Here is a 16259-nt window from a genome sequence, read left to right on the forward strand (position 1 = left end):
CCCTTTCATCCAATACCCATATTGTGGGAGTTTCATGTGCTTATCAGTCACTTCCAGCATTTTAAAGTTGAGTGGAAGGGGCCATATTGGATTTCAAGATGGCGTCGGATAACGAATTCCAACTTCTATCCGTTCAACCCCTTCACTCTATACACATATTATGGGGCTTTCATGCCACCGGTCGTTTATTGCCAGTTATAATTTGTTTCAATTGAAAAAGACTGAAACCGCGTTTGTTTCGAAAATCCGCGCTAAAAAACCGTGCATTTTTCATTACCAACATAGAAACGGCAATGATAATTAAATAAATAAACTTTTGAAAAAGATTTTATTGATAAATCATTTTACGATAAAAAATATCCGAGAGAATATTTTCAGTGTATGGCCGGATGAACAGGATGAATTCGCGCGATCCAGCCGGGTCTTCGCACGAAAATTCGCTTGCACTGTGGCCGGTCGATGTTTTTTTCAACGTGTTTAAATGAGAAGCGGTTTTTCGCGCGAATTGGAAATTCGCTTCGCACTTCGCACCGCGCTCACTGTGAATTCGACCTCAGATTCACTGCAGCGCTCAACTCCGATAGAATCAATTAAGCGATATTTGTGGCATTGAGTCATTCACATTCCGAAGCATTGTCGTTGAACAATTGAATTGCGCACAATTCACCTTTTTGATTCTAGTTGAAATCGTTCTAGCGGAATAAAAATGTCGTGGTATTACACTGTAAGTATACTTCTCTGGCGACTAGCATATCAAAAGCGAAGTGAAAATTTCCTCCGCCAAAAGGAGTGTCCCCCAATTTGATGACGAAATCAAGCTTCCGATCGATACTCACCTCCCACTGCTCGGGGAATGTTTGGCAACATAACTGTTCATTAGGCTAATGTTTCCCCTCGTTTGTTTCCGTACAGCCCAAACCGACCGTGGTCCCGGTGGACGGTTTTGACGCGTCGGCAGATGCCAATGCCTTGCGGGCCGCCATGAAGGGTTTTGGAACCGATGAACAGGCCATAATGGATGTTTTGTGCGCCCGTAGCAGCCAGCAGCGGCAGCAGATTCTGGAACAGTACTCCAGCGAACTTGGACGAGTAAGATTTTTTTTTTTATTAATGTATAGGGGAGATGAGGGCATAACGAGCACCCAGGGCATAATGAGCACTACGCTTTTCTACGAAAGTACGTATTTTCTTAAATAAATTTTCATGAGGATTTGTTTCGTACTTCCTATAGTGTTAATTTTTCACAAAAAAAGGAATCTCCTTATCATGTTTACAGAGATATTTAAAAAAAACTAGCTTGGTTCTCAAGTTACGAAAATATTATAATTTTTGAGCACCACGAAATAAGCTCTTATGATCTTAAAATAACCTTGATCTATAATGTACGCACTGCAACATGATGTACACATTGTTTCTCAACTTTTACCATCATAAAATTTTTTGATTTTTCACTTTTATCAATTTTAAAACAAGTTTTTACTTAAATTTGTTGACTAGGGGCATATAGAGCACCATATTAGCGAGGCATGATGAGCATTTTCTGCCGTAGAATCTAGCAGCGAATTAAAATTGATTTATAGCGCCACACCTTGACTAGTTTTCATCCGACGATTTAGCCTATTGGTAAGGTGTCAGAGAGGTAATCAAAAGACTAGAGTTAGATTTCTGTTCGAGGTGATTTTTTTCCATTCACAATTCATGATCGATTTTTTTAAAGTTACATTATACGGCTAGTAGCATCATCCTCCGAACAAAGCACTTAATGTATGAGCGTGTGTGAATTGTTTGTATTCTACAAACAGACCTAAATTATTTTGTTATTGCTTTGTTTGATGAATCTACGACTCACCTGACTTCATCGAATTGAATTCGCTGCTAGATTCCCCGGCAAAAACGCACATCTTGCTCTGATTAATGGTGCTCATACTGCCTCAGGGGGGGTTCTCATTATGCCTCCACAGTGGCTTGTTTTCAGCTTTTAGCAAAATTTTTTAAAATGCATTTTTTAACGTTTTCATCTAGTTTTTCACGTTTCAGCCCGTTAGGGAATAGGCACGCAGAGAAAACTTGGATTTTGATACAAAACAAAACTGACTTTGATTCAAAACATTCAGTTTTTTGAATCAAACTCCTGTTTTCTTTGAATCAATGAATTATCGTTCTGATTCAAATGAATAATTTTTGAAAGAAAGAATTAATTTTTTGAACTGAATAATTTTGGACTTTGATTTTAAACAAATTCTTTGATTCAAAAGAAATTTGTTCAATTGCACATTTCGTTAAAAACAAAGTAAATTTTCTTTCAACCAAAGAAAATTGTTTTCAACAGAAAGGAATAATTTCTTTAAATTAAAATTTTAAACTTAGAAGATATTTTGGATTGAGCAAGAACCGAATTTCGAATGAAGTTTGTCCGGTTGTGTTGAAAATCAAAACTAGTGAATCAGAGATAGCTTTAGGAGGATTCAGGATGAAGAATGGTAAGTGTGTGTTAATCCATTTATCAAAAAGTGAATGTTTAAGATTTTATAAAAACTCTTGCATTACAGGACCACGGCAGATTCCGCCCCAAATCCAGCGGTCTGATTATCTTCGGCCCGATCTTCAGCGGTAATGACCAGTTGGATGACCACTAAAGCTAGCAACCGGAGCTGCTTCCGGAAGTCTATTGAGCGGCCCAACAAGAATGCCTTCAGGCCAAAATTTGGACCAAAATTATAGTGAACCAGTGTTAGTGTTAATTTTGTGAATAAAAATGAATTTAAAATGTAAATTCTTTATTTTTATTATTCAAAATTCCTAATAGGAACTTCGGGACAACAGAAAATATTTCTTCCAATTGGAATAAAAGGAAAATTGTTCAATGAACCAATCCTTTTAAATCTAAATCTAAATTACATTGTAGCAAACGAGAACAACTTTGCATCAAATGGAACTGTTTTTTGTTTCAAAGCATTAATTTTTTGATTCAAAGATTTTTCAAAAGAAAAATTCTTTGAAACAAAGCAAAATGCCTTTGAATCAAAGGAATTTTTATTTATCCCAAAATCAAAGGAAAAAATCCTTTGTTTTTGCGGCACTTTCCTTTGAAATAAAAAATCTTTTCGCTGCGTGGGCTTTTCAAGTGTCTGAACACGAAACAATAATGTAACTTCCATATTATAGCTATTTTCTATGGTTAAATCTAGAGTTTGTTTTGATTAGGTCGTATGAACCAATGCAAACAAAACTGAGTTATCTACTGCAAACGATTGACAAAGATGTAATCTATGATCGGTAAAAATTTGGTTTCATTTTATGAATGAATAACTTTTTCAAATTGATTTGAATTTAGGACGTATAATGACTTTCTAATTTTTTAGTGCAATTTGGTTTTTGTGTCGTTTTGCGCTTGCCGTGCATTGCCGGGATGCAAATGGTCGCAAAATAAACAGTTCGTCGAGTTGGTTATACGACGTTATGAATCATCGCGAGAAGTTCGGTAAGTGTTATTAATTTAAATTAAAGGAGAAAGAACTGTGCATGGGTGATACAAGCGATGATATAATGGTGATCTGACGCTGTAATTTGGTCTCAGGTGAGTGAAATATTTAAGATCTTCCGAATTAGGATAAGTAAAAAAACACTTGTTGACAGGGGTTGAAAATCGAGTCGCTAGCTAGATGCCCGAAACGATCAAAACGCAAACCATTCCGAATCATGCTTGAGCTGAATCATTCCATTTTGTAACATTATGGAATGGAATGGATTGCCAAACAAATTATCCCTAGCCATCGCGTGGACGAATGAAATTATTTCGACTTACTTGATATCAACCAAGTTCAATGCGGAGGCCAGTGAAAATGAAAGGCATCTGTAGAAAATGCTGATGGGATGGCTGGGGATGGCAGTTTCTGCTTAACTAAAAATTGCAGTCCTAAATGACTGAAAAATGTATGAAGCCCACACAATATGGGTATTGGGGAAAAGGGCTTAACGCGTAGAAGTCGAATATCGTCATCCGACGCCATCTTGAAATCCAAGATGGCGGCTTCCGTTTAACTTCAAAATGCTGTAAATGACTGAAAAATGTATGAAACCCACACAATATGGGTATTGGGGAAAAGGGCTTAACGCGTAGAAGTCGAATATCGTCATCCGACGCCATCTTGAAATCCAAGATGGCGGCTTCCGTTTAACTTCAAAATGCTGTAAATGACTGAAAAATGTATGAAACCCACACAATATGGGTATTGGGGAAAAGGGCTTAACGCGTAGAAGTCGAATATCGTCATCCGACGCCATCTTGAAATCCAAGATGGCGGCTTCCGTTTAACTTCAAAATGCTGTAAATGACTGAAAAATGTATGAAACCCACACAATATGGGTATTGGGGAAAAGGGCTTAACGCGTAGAAGTCGAATATCGTCATCCGACGCCATCTTGAAATCCAAGATGGCGTCTTCCGCACAACTTAAAAATGCTGTAAATGACTGAAAATCGAATGAACCACCCACAATATGGGTATCAGGTGAAAGGGCTCAGCGAGTAGAAGTCGAATATCGTCATCCGACGCCATCTTGAAATCCAAGATGGCGTCTTCCGCTCAAACTAAAAATGCTGTAAATGACTGAAAATCGAATGAATCACCCACAATATGGGTATCAGGTGAAAGGGCTCAGCGAGTAGAAGTCGAATTTCGTCATCCGACGCCATCTTGAAATCCAAGATGGCGTCTTCCGCTCAACTTAAAAATTCTGTAAATGACTGAAAATCAAATAAACCACCAACAATATGGGTATCAGGTGAAAGGGCTCAGCGAGTAGAAGTCGAATTTCGTCATCCGACGCCATCTTGAAATCCAAGATGGCGACTTCTGTTTAACTTAATAAATTACTGAAAATCAATTGAACCATCCACAATATGGGTATCAGATGAAAGGGCACAGCGAGTAGAAGTCAAATTTCGTCATCCGACGCTATCTTCAAATCCAAGATGGCGACTTTCGCTCAACTTAATAAATTACTGACAATCAATTGAACCACCCACAATATGGGTATCAGGTGAAAGGGCTCAGCGAGTAGAAGTCGAATTTCAAAATCGAAGATTAAAAGAACATTAATAATAAAAAAAAGTTGTTAAATAATATTTAAGGTGTGTTAGGTACACTTTGGGAAGGACCTGATTTGAAAAATGGAATCGCTCGATCTAATGCTGGATTGATGAGTTCAGCATTCAGTTTTACTTGTAAAACATTCTCCAGTTTTGTTTGTCCAATTAAGTGTCTGTGGGGCGTGAATATCATTCCAAAATGCAAATTATCTCCACAGACACTTGAGTAGCCGCTGCTGTGTATACGACCTGTGAAAGGATGGATTTCAAAATGGCGTTACATGGCAAAATTAGATTTCTACTCGTTGAGCCCTTTCACCCAATACCCATATTGTGTGAGTTTCATAAATTTTTCAGTCATTTACTCCAATTTGAAGTTAAAAGACAGCCGCCATCTTGGTTTTCAAGATGGCGTCGGATGACGAAATTCGACACCTACTCGCTCAACCGTTCCACCTGATACCCATATTGTGGTTGTTTCATAGATTTTTCAGTCATTTACAGCATTTCGATGTTAAACGAAAGCTGCCATCTTGGATTTCAAGATGGTGTTAAATGATGGAATTCGACTTCTACTCGTTGAGCCCTTTCACCCAATACCCATATTGTAGTACCCATTTTTCAGTCATTTACAGCATTTTGAAGTTAAACGGAAGCCGCCATCTTGTATTTCAAGATGGTGTCGCATGGCGATATTCGACTTCTATGCATTAAGCCCTTTTCCCCAATACCCATATTGTGTGGGTTTCATACATTTTTCAGTCATTTACAGCATTTTGAAGTTAAACGGAAGCCGCCATCTTGGATTTCAAGATGGCGTCGGATGACGATATTCGACTTCTACGCGTTAAGCCCTTTTCCCCAATACCCATATTGTGTGGGTTTCATACATTTTTCAGTCATTTACAGCATTTTGAAGTTAAACGGAAGCCGCCATCTTGGATTTCAAGATGGCGTCGGATGACGATATTCGACTTCTACGCATTAAGCCCTTTTCCCCAATACCCATATTGTGTGGGTTTCATACATTTTTCAGTCATTTACAGCATTTTGAAGTTAAACGGAAGCCGCCATCTTGGATTTCAAGATGGCGTCGGATGACGATATTCGACTTCTACGCGTTAAGCCCTTTTCCCCAATACCCATATTGTGTGGGTTTCATACATTTTTCAGTCATTTACAGCATTTTGAAGTTAAACGGAAGCCGCCATCTTGGATTTCAAGATGGCGTCGGATGACGATATTCGACTTCTACGCGTTAAGCCCTTTTCCCCAATACCCATATTGTGTGGGTTTCATACATTTTTCAGTCATTTACAGCATTTTGAAGTTAAACAGAAGCCGCCATCTTGGATTTCAAGATGGCGTCGGATGACGATATTCGACTTCTACGCGTTAAGCCCTTTTCCCCAATACCCATATTGTGTGGGTTTCATACATTTTTCAGTCATTTACTGCAATTTTTAGTTAAGCAGAAACTGCCATCCCCAGCCATCTCCATTTGAGAAAGAATAAAATTGAAATGACCATCATTCAATTTTGTAACATAAACGAATGACGCCGATTCGAAGAAAAGTTCGATCCTGACGAAAACCAAACAGAGTGCCTTGGAGCTTCTCCTATGTCTGAATATTCCACTGCGCGCTGGTTTGAAAGTAGGCAACACAGATAACACAGAAGCATGTTGTTCACAGAGCAGATCGAAGCACGTTCATTTCTGTAGGGCTTCACTAAGGGGGTGAACGTGAATTTTGATTCATATTTCAAACCCTGCTTGTTGATGATCAGAGTTATCAAAAGGCAATGCCCTGCATCACCTCTCTGTTTATTCTTCTTTTTTCGATCTTCTCTGTTTTAAGGCAGTGTGCCCAGTTGGACACAACAGCTCTTCCCCTTTACATAGTTAATTATTATTCTTTCTTATACATTTGTATTTCACTTTAATCATTTCTTACAAAATTAATTCTATTTTAAACTTGTTTTTAAAAATATTCATAATCTGAATTTGTTGTTTTAGATTGCTTATTTCTTTTAGATCTTCTCAACACTATATTTCCAGAATCAGTCGCCTTTCTTTTGCGTTTCATTCGTTTTTCATCCTTGGGCTCAGGAAATCCTAAGAACTCCTCATCACTGCTCAACCCTGGCGGTGATTCAGCAGGATTGTCAATCGACTTAAAACGAACGTTTGGCCTAGTCGAATCTTCTTGATGGACCGGCATCCGGATCTGTGTACGATGGGCCATTATAGGAACGCTTCCAACTTGTACCTGGAAGGTGTTAAGAGAAAACCTTTTAATAAAAATCGCCTTAAGCCATCTGGCGTCATTTTTAGGATTAGAGTTTTTATACCATATAGCCTCCCCTTCGTTTAGTTTATTGAAAGGGTCTACTTGACCTCTTTCCCCTTTTTTATTTTCAGCAACTTTTGCTGAAGCTTGCGTCATAGATTGTTTGTAATTTGATCTAGGATTTAATAGATCTATCATTGTTTTAGGTTTGAATGAAAAAACTTTTTCGGATGGAAACTCTCCATCCTTTGTCGATATGTTCCTGTAGTTGAATAAAAATAAATTTATTTGATCCTCCAAACAGAGTTCTGCATATTCAGGATCTAGTAGAAACTTTTTAAGAACATCCTTTGCCGTTCTAACCAATCTCTCTGCCTGTCCATTACTTGAAGGATTGTATGGAGGACTTTTAAGAACTTTTATGCCTTGTTTTTCTAGAAAATCAACGAAGCTGTGTGAATTAAATGGAGGTCCGCCATCAGACACCAAAACATCAGGAAGACCAAACCTTGCAAAATATTCCACCAATCTTTTAAGTACTTTTCCGCTATCTGTTCCTTTTTTCATCCATACAATTTCCAACCATTTCGAAAAACTGTCAATTATTAACAAAAATGTATGATTGAAAAGATGAAAAAAATCTATGTGTATCCTGCTAAACGGTCTTGTTGTAGGTGTCCATTCAGACAGAATTTTTTGCCTGGGTACCGGTAGTCTACTGCAACAAACATCGCAAGTTGATACATATTTTTCAATATCTGTATTTATACCAAACCAATAGACAGTGCGTCTAGCTAATTGCTTCATTTTAACAATCCCTGCATGGTTGGCATGTAGAAGCCTTAATACATTACGCTGTAACAACTGCGGTATAACAACTCTGTCTTTGTAAAGAAGACAATCGTCAACTATTTCTATTTCATGCTGATTTGAGAATACGTCAACAAAACGCTTTTCCAATTTCTTTGGCCAACCGTTTCGCAGGAAAAAGATCACATCTTGTAGGAATTTATCGTTCTTAGTTTCATTAGCAACTTTATTTGCATCGTACGGAACGTCTTTACTGAAATTTATACTCCGTATAACCTCGACATCAATATCAGATGGCACCATTTGCTGCAATGGAAAACGCGAACAAAAATCAGCGTTTCCCATTTTGGAAGAAGGTCTGTACATAATTTCAAAATCATATATTGAAACTTCCAAAATATAACGTTTTAATCTTGTAGCAAATATCGAATTCTGACCAGCTTTACCAAAAATGCCAACCAATGGTTTGTGGTCTGTGTATACAATAAACTGTTGACCATACAAATATTTGTGGAATTTTTTTATAGTGCATACCAATGCTAAGGCCTCCAGGTGGAGTATAGGGTAACGTTTCTGAGCTTCATTTAAAGTAAAAGATGTAAAAGAAATAGGCTTTTCTACTCCATCAACAATATGAGCAATAACTCCACCTAAACCATATCCAGACGCATCTGATACTACAACAATAGGTTTATTTGGATCATAAAATTCCAAAAAATTTGTAGCTATCAGAGCTTGTTTACTTTCTTGGAAAGCTTCAGCACAACTTGAATCCCAGATAAACTTTACATTATTTCTCAAAAGATTGTAAAGACAATATAATTTTGTAGATAGGTTTGGTATGAATCTATGATAATAATTGATCAGTCCCAGAAAAGATTTAAGTTCAGTCACATTTGTTGGTGGTTTGGAATTTTGTATAGTTGATATTTTATCAGAGCACGGTAATAACCCATTTTCACTTATAACGTGCCCTAAATAGTTCAATTTGGTAACGAGAAATTTACATTTTTCCCAATTGACTTTCACATTAGCTTCGTTCAGCTTGTCTAAAACCAAAAACAGTTTCTGTTTGCATACTTCGAGGCTAGAACCGCTTATCAAAACGTCGTCCAAATAAACAAACACACCTTCAATTCCTGCTAAGATTTTTTCCATAATTTCTTGGAAAATCGAACTACTGGAAGATGTTCCTTGAGGTAGTCTGTTATATTCAAATAAACCTTTGTGTGTATTGATAACCATGAATTTTCTTGATTTTTTTGATAAGGATAGTTGGGTGTATGCTCCTTCTAAATCCAACGTACAAAAAAATTTAGAACCCGCCAATTTAGCAAATAAGTCCTGTGCAGTTGGTAGAGGATAAGAATGTGGAATCAATACTTTATTGATCGACACTTTACAGTCAATAACTAACCTTATTTGGTTATTCTTTTTCATAACAATTACTATTGGAGATGCCCATTGGCTAGTTTTTATAGGTGTTATTACTTTTTCTTTTTCTAATTTATCCAAATATTGTCCAACTTTTTCTCTTAGCCTGTATGGAACTTCATAGGCTTTTTTGAAAATAGGGTTGTCAGATTTTAATACGAGATCAGCTTCGAACCCTTTTATGGGAGTGGAAAAATCCTTAATGAACACGTTGCTAAATTTTTGTTTCAAATCTGATATAATTTTATCCCTATCTTCTTGTATCACTCTTTGAATAGTAATTTTACTAGTAAATGTTTCTCTCCAATTAGGTATGAAAATATCCAACCATGATCTACCTAAAAGAGGCAAGAAATTGTTGCTGCAATTAAGTACTACTAATTTCAATTTAGCTAATATACCCATGTATTGTACGTTCACTGTAGCTTCCCCTTCAATCAAAAGTTTTCCACCGTTTACAACTATAAGCTGTTTAGATGATTTCTTTAAAGGAACAGAAAATAACCCATAATATTGCTTTTTCCCAATTACCGACACCGACGACCCACAATCTATTTCCATTTGCATATTTTTCCCTTCTATAAGGACATTTACCAAACAAGGATCATTAACTCTATTAATGGACGTCACATTTAAGCATTGAAGATCACCTGTATCCGAGTCACTATCCGAGTCAGATTTCGCAGCTCTCAAACGGTTTAGCATCTCGCTCAATTGTTTATCCGTAGATGATCTCAATTTTTCCGGTTCTACAGCATCCGCATATTTTACCGCATCCCTTTTCGCGTTTTTCAATTCGAAGCATTTGTGTACCAGATGTCCCTTTCTGTTACAATATGTACAGGTAATACGGTCATAATCTGGTCTGCGTTGTCCCGAAAATCGTTTTTTATCAATTGGTTGATCATACCGTCGCTTAAAATTGTTAGAACTATGCCCGTAATTTCTATCTGAGCGATAAGGTTCACGCGTTGGTCTAACACCTAACCGGCTTTTAATAGGTACACGCATGGCCCCGACTACTCCAACTGCAGCTGTTTGAGCTTGACTTTGCTCCATCATTTTTGTATGTTTTCTGGCTAATTCGTAACCCGCAATGATCTTTTCTGCTACACTCAATGTTAAAACCGGCTCTTTGATGAGTAATTGTTTTAAAGGAATGTCTGTTACCCCAAATAATAGCCGATCGCGAATTGTCTTTTCTTTACCTTCAAAATTACAAAATTCAGCCATCAATTTAAGGGATAAAAGATAATCCTCGGCTGATTCACCGGGCTCTTGGAAACGACCGCTGAATGCCAAACGTTGTGATACTTCATCGTCAACTTTATCGATTCGCGTTTTTAATGCAGTTACTATTTGCTCATAACGAGCCTCCGTCAAAGCACCCGGCCCCGGAAAAAGTAGCTTTAATTCAGTAAAGATGTAAGGTCCAGCTAAAGTTATAAAATGAGCTTTTTTATCTTCATCCGAGATTTTATTAATCATAAAGCAATACCCCAATCTTTCAACCCAATCCGAGAAAGACGTTCCTCGTCTGTAAGGTTCTATCGAGGTTGCCAAATTAGAACTCAAAGTTTGTCGCGATTCAGTCATTGTCTAAATTTTATAACAGAGTTTTGTTCAATAAATCGACTGAATGCAATGAAATTCAAAAAAAATCTTCAAAAAAATGAAAATTAAGCGGCTTACCTTTGAGCAGGATAAATTAATATCAATAATAGTGCCTGCAAAATACACCACTGGACGCACCGTTGGCCACTCAGCACAAAAGCACTCCTTTTGGTTTGTAAACAAACCCTTAATTTTCTCCCGCGTATCGTCGAACTATTCTCAACGGCTCTCACTCAACCACAAGGAACTCTTGAATAGATGAACTCCTCCACTTGGATGGACACTCGAGTTCAGATGAATGCTTGCAACTCACTCTCCAGCACTTTCCTGGTAAGCAAGTGAGTTACCTCTACACCGCAGATCTAAAACGAAACCAAAAAATAATAAGATGTAATAAGATGAAACTAAAATTTCTGAAACTTATTGTTCTTTCACAATGGTACAATTCGATCAACACATTCTTTTCGTTACAATTGTAATCGTAAAAGGATTCAAAATGGAGTTAACTCTTTCTTATTTTCACCAATTTTTGATTAAAATACACAGCTTTTCCGTCGTTAAAATTTGATTTTTATACTTCGCCAATCAGCAGTAATGATGTAAGCAATTGCTTGATTCTTTAAACACTTTTTCACACTTAGGAATTTTCCTACTTACTGCTTCTGTGAGGTGAATTCCAAAAAAAATATCGCCAATTAGCTTCACTTAATTAGTTTCACTTTTTCCGAACAGCAGTTGCTGTTAAACTTCGCAAAAAAAATAATCCACCACATACGGAGTCACTAGACTTAGATTTTTCCTCGTCGCCAGTTGAAATATTTAAGATCTTCCGAATTAGGATAAGTAAAAAAACACTTGTTGATGATCAGAGTTATCAAAAGGCAATGCCCTGCATCACCTCTCTGTTTATTCTTCTTTTTTCGATCTTCTCTGTTTTAAGGCAGTGTGCCCAGTTGGACACAACAGTGAGTACAATAAATAGCAATTTTCACTTTGTGAATAGCCATAGTAGTTTTTTTGTCATTACAGAGGCAGCCGAAATAGTTGAAGGTTATGGATGCTTCTTACATCCCTCGATCGGCCAAGGGAGCCTCAGTTTGTTCCCGGAAATGTCCAAGTGGATTCCCAAAGACCACATCCAGAAAGCAAAAATATCAGGCTCCCTTGAAAGGATAATTTCCGCGTTTAGGTTGAAGGATTTTTTTTGTTTATAGTATTCCATCAATCTAATCCGAATGAATGATTGAAAATTGAAGGCAATCGAATCGGTTTTTGGAATCAAACTTATCGAGTGACCAAAGGACGTATGCGCCAAATGATAAATGCATTAGGTCGTAAGTACATCTTCATTGATTAAAAGTGAAATAACATCAATTTCTATCATGTCGTCATGTTCTGTGTCCATTTTTACGTTGACTTATAAATTTACACATGAACTGGACAAGCATTCATAAAATGAGAATTGAAAATGTGGTTCAGAACTTGAACATCGATTTTCTCAAAACATGTTCAGTGGCTCATACGACCTAATCAAAAAAAACTCTAGAAATAACCGTTTTCCTTAAGGTGGCCATTATGCCCCCAGCTCCCCTACCTATCACACGTAATATGCTGAGCCGTAGCTAGTGCTAACGCTCCCTACCATCAATAATACTCGTTATATGGGAAGGGTGCTGAACGGAATTTATGTTTCGGCACAGACAGGCGGAGTGGAACCGCGTGGCCGTAAGATGTAATGCGATGGCGTCGTTTATTTGCAAATTCATGTGAGTAGCTATATGTTTACTCTTGTATGAAAATAGAGTTAGCGCTGATGCGTCGCATGGATTTGAGCGAATGAGTCATGTAATCACAGTTTTCAATGCCATTCCATTACAATGAGCGCTGTTTAGTCACATTTCGTCATTCGAATTTATCTATCAACAAAAAAGTATCAAAAATATCAAATGTTTAATCTTTTATAAACCTAAATTTGTCAAAAACTTATAATTAGATCGAGAAGTGGATACATATCGATAAAACATTTATTATCAATCATACAAAGTACCACCTACCCGACGTATTTTTAAAGGGAGTTGAGTTACATACGCACCGTAAACGTGTGCCGAAATACGAACGACAGCAAAGACTCCATTTGTTTTCTTTATTGTTGACAGGATCTGATTGAGGATCTCAAATCGGAACTGGGCGGAAAATTCGAGGATGTTATCGTAGCTCTTATGGTGCCAGCGGAAAAATACCTTTGCAAGCAGCTGCACAAAGCCATGGACGGCATGGGAACGAATGAGGATGCACTGATCGAGATCTTGTGCCCCCAAACGAACGAGGAGGTTAAGAAAATTGTCGACTGTTACGAGGAGATGTACAATCGACCTTTGGCCGAGCATTTGTGCAGCGAAACCGACGGAAGCTTCCGTCGACTGTTGACTATGATTATAGTTGGTGCTCGCGATCCCCAGGGAACGGTTGATGAGGAGCTGGCCAAGGAACAGGCCAACCAACTGTACAATGCCGGCGAAGGCAAGCTCGGAACCGATGAAGAAGTATTTTACAAAATCTTGGCTCATGCCAGTTTCGATCAGTTGGAGATTTTATTCGAAGAGTACAAGAAGCTCTCTGGAAGAACCATTGAACAAGCATTGAAGGACGAACTTAGTGGAGAATTATTGGATGCTCTGAGCGCTATTGTGGAATGCGTTCAAATGGCTCCGCATTACTTCGCAAAGAGACTGCACAAAGCAATGGACGGCGCTGGTACGGATGATGCCAGCTTGATTCGGATTATTGTTTCCAGGTCGGAAATCGACTTGCAGAACATCAAGGATGAATACGAACAACTGTATAACAAAACGTTGGTCAGTGCCGTTAGGGTGAGTGGTTTGTCTTTATACATTTAGTCTAGAATGTATTCCAATGGCTCACAAAATCCGTAAACGTCTTGCGTTTTATCTTGTTTATTTATTTCAAATCTCTTTTTAATTGTTTATCAATGTTCTCATTTCTCGTCTTGAATCATCTAACAATTGGATGTGCTGTGAATACCAACATTGAAATCCACTCGAAACGTGGATGCTTGCCGCCTCTCGTCCATTGACAGGAGGTAAATTTAAAACTGTATTTATTATGTGTTTTGTTTTCACTAACAACGAGTTTTTGGCATTCCCATTTAGGCAAAATATTATAAATACCTATGTATTTCTAAAAGTTTTTAATTATCAGTTTCCAAAATAAGTATCTATATATGAATTATTAGCTTTGAAGATTAATTGGGCTAAAGTTGATAAAAACATGCGTTTTGTATCACGTGTTTTAGACACCTAAATTGAATCTTTTTTTTTAACAAAAATATTTATTGAGTGTAAAACGGTATAATAAATTCGTAGAAGAATGGTTCAGAAATAATATCCACAATCGAGTTGGAGTCATTGGCATGATTTTTTATCGTATTCTATTTATAACCTAAGGTTAACATTGCAATGTTTTATAGTTATAATCTGTTATAATAGGCAATGTCACAATTCCGCATACTCAAATTATTATTTCTACCAATTTCAGGGCGAATGTTCTGGTGACTACAAGCGTGCTTTGTGTGCTCTTGTTGGCGACGCCTAATTGGACCCCGCACATATAAAGGAAATACGTGGCCGCATAGAATTAAGCTTTCATTGTGTCGAAACTATAATGAAGAAAAATTATTACAATGTGTTAACAATTTAAGATGTGTAGTAACCTAAACTAAAGGCATTTATTTCATGACAGTGAATCAAGGACCTTGAAAAAACGAAGCCTATATGTTTATAAGCTGTTTCTAATGAGTTCGATTATGAGATTGGTCCGGGTATAGGGATGAATCATCCCAGAGGATGAAAACCCCGTAGAAAAAAAAAATTGGTCCGGGTACACAGGTTTATCGATCAAATTTCAAAGTATTATGGTATTATGTTAGTACGAGTAATGGTTGTACGGTGTATTGGAATGTTGATAAAGGAAGTCCTTATCCTCTTTTCTGCACAACATTCAATTTAAGAATATGAAACAATTTAAAATGAAACCTTATTTATTATTATCACGCAAGTGCAGTTTACAATACGCATGAAGGCCTTGAAATCAAAGATTTGAATCTCATACTATTTACTTTTCAAAACCGTTCAAAAAATGATGTACCGCAATAAAATAGCTTTTAGTAAGCACAACAAACATTTATGTTGTTTAAGTTCTTCTGAATCTTGAAAGAAATCCTTCTCTAAAAAAAAAACATAAAAATTATTAGAAATTATCACCAACTGAGCTTAATAAAAAAGTGCATCTTCTCTAACTTCTCACACTTAAAACACCATCAGTGATAAAAATACAAAAATTTGTATTTATGCTAGCCATCATCATATCATCGGAGAGTGTCCGCAGGAATATCTTCGAAGAAACTTCATGTTTCATTGAGATAATAGGTGGTATGAATAAGAAAAAAGCAATTACTTCGATAGCTTTTACTTAGCTCGAACTTTAGAATGGCTAAATTTGAAAGCATTTTCTTGACTAGATATGAAAAAGAAGAGAAAAACATTTACTTTCAACCTGCTCCGGATTAAAAATATGCATGCCATTCGAAGTATTTGACTCACAAAACTGCTCGAAAATAGCAAAAGCAATTACTAGAGCTTTATTCATATCAGCCAATGTCTTTGTGTTCGTTAAAAAAACTGCGTCAAATTGTGTCCAAAGCTCCTGAATTTTTGGACCAATCCTTAAACCAGTTCTAAAAACAGTTGGGGGTTGAAATGGTATAATGGATCGTAGATATACGGTTGCTTTGGTCGGAATTAAATCATGCACCGACCTGTGAGCAGGTAACAAATTTTGTTTCACTAGAATTATCGCTATTAAAACTCTTTTGAAGTCAATACTGATGTTATGAAATCGCTTGGTACATCTTTGTACCTGAAAATAATCACATTTTCGTAGGTGATAGAAAGAATTAGAGAAACATGACAACGACTCACCGACAGGACTCGAACCTGCAAT

The 16259-nt window shown here is 37.1% G+C and overlaps 1 protein-coding gene across 1 annotated transcript; it reads left to right on the plus strand.

The window, feature by feature from the left end:
• Positions 1 to 552: 552 nt before the first annotated feature.
• On the plus strand, positions 553 to 15437 carry LOC129741022 (annexin B10-like). Its single transcript, XM_055732749.1, has 4 exons — positions 553 to 724; positions 913 to 1089; positions 13397 to 14110; positions 14796 to 15437. Exons 1-4 carry the CDS (start codon positions 707 to 709, stop codon positions 14850 to 14852), a joined length of 966 nt encoding a protein of 321 aa, XP_055588724.1. The 5' UTR covers positions 553 to 706; the 3' UTR covers positions 14853 to 15437.
• Positions 15438 to 16259: the final 822 nt, after the last annotated feature.

The sequence above is a fragment of the Uranotaenia lowii genome, chromosome 1, assembly GCF_029784155.1.
Source record: "Uranotaenia lowii strain MFRU-FL chromosome 1, ASM2978415v1, whole genome shotgun sequence".
Lineage (NCBI taxonomy): Eukaryota > Metazoa > Arthropoda > Insecta > Diptera > Culicidae > Uranotaenia > Uranotaenia lowii.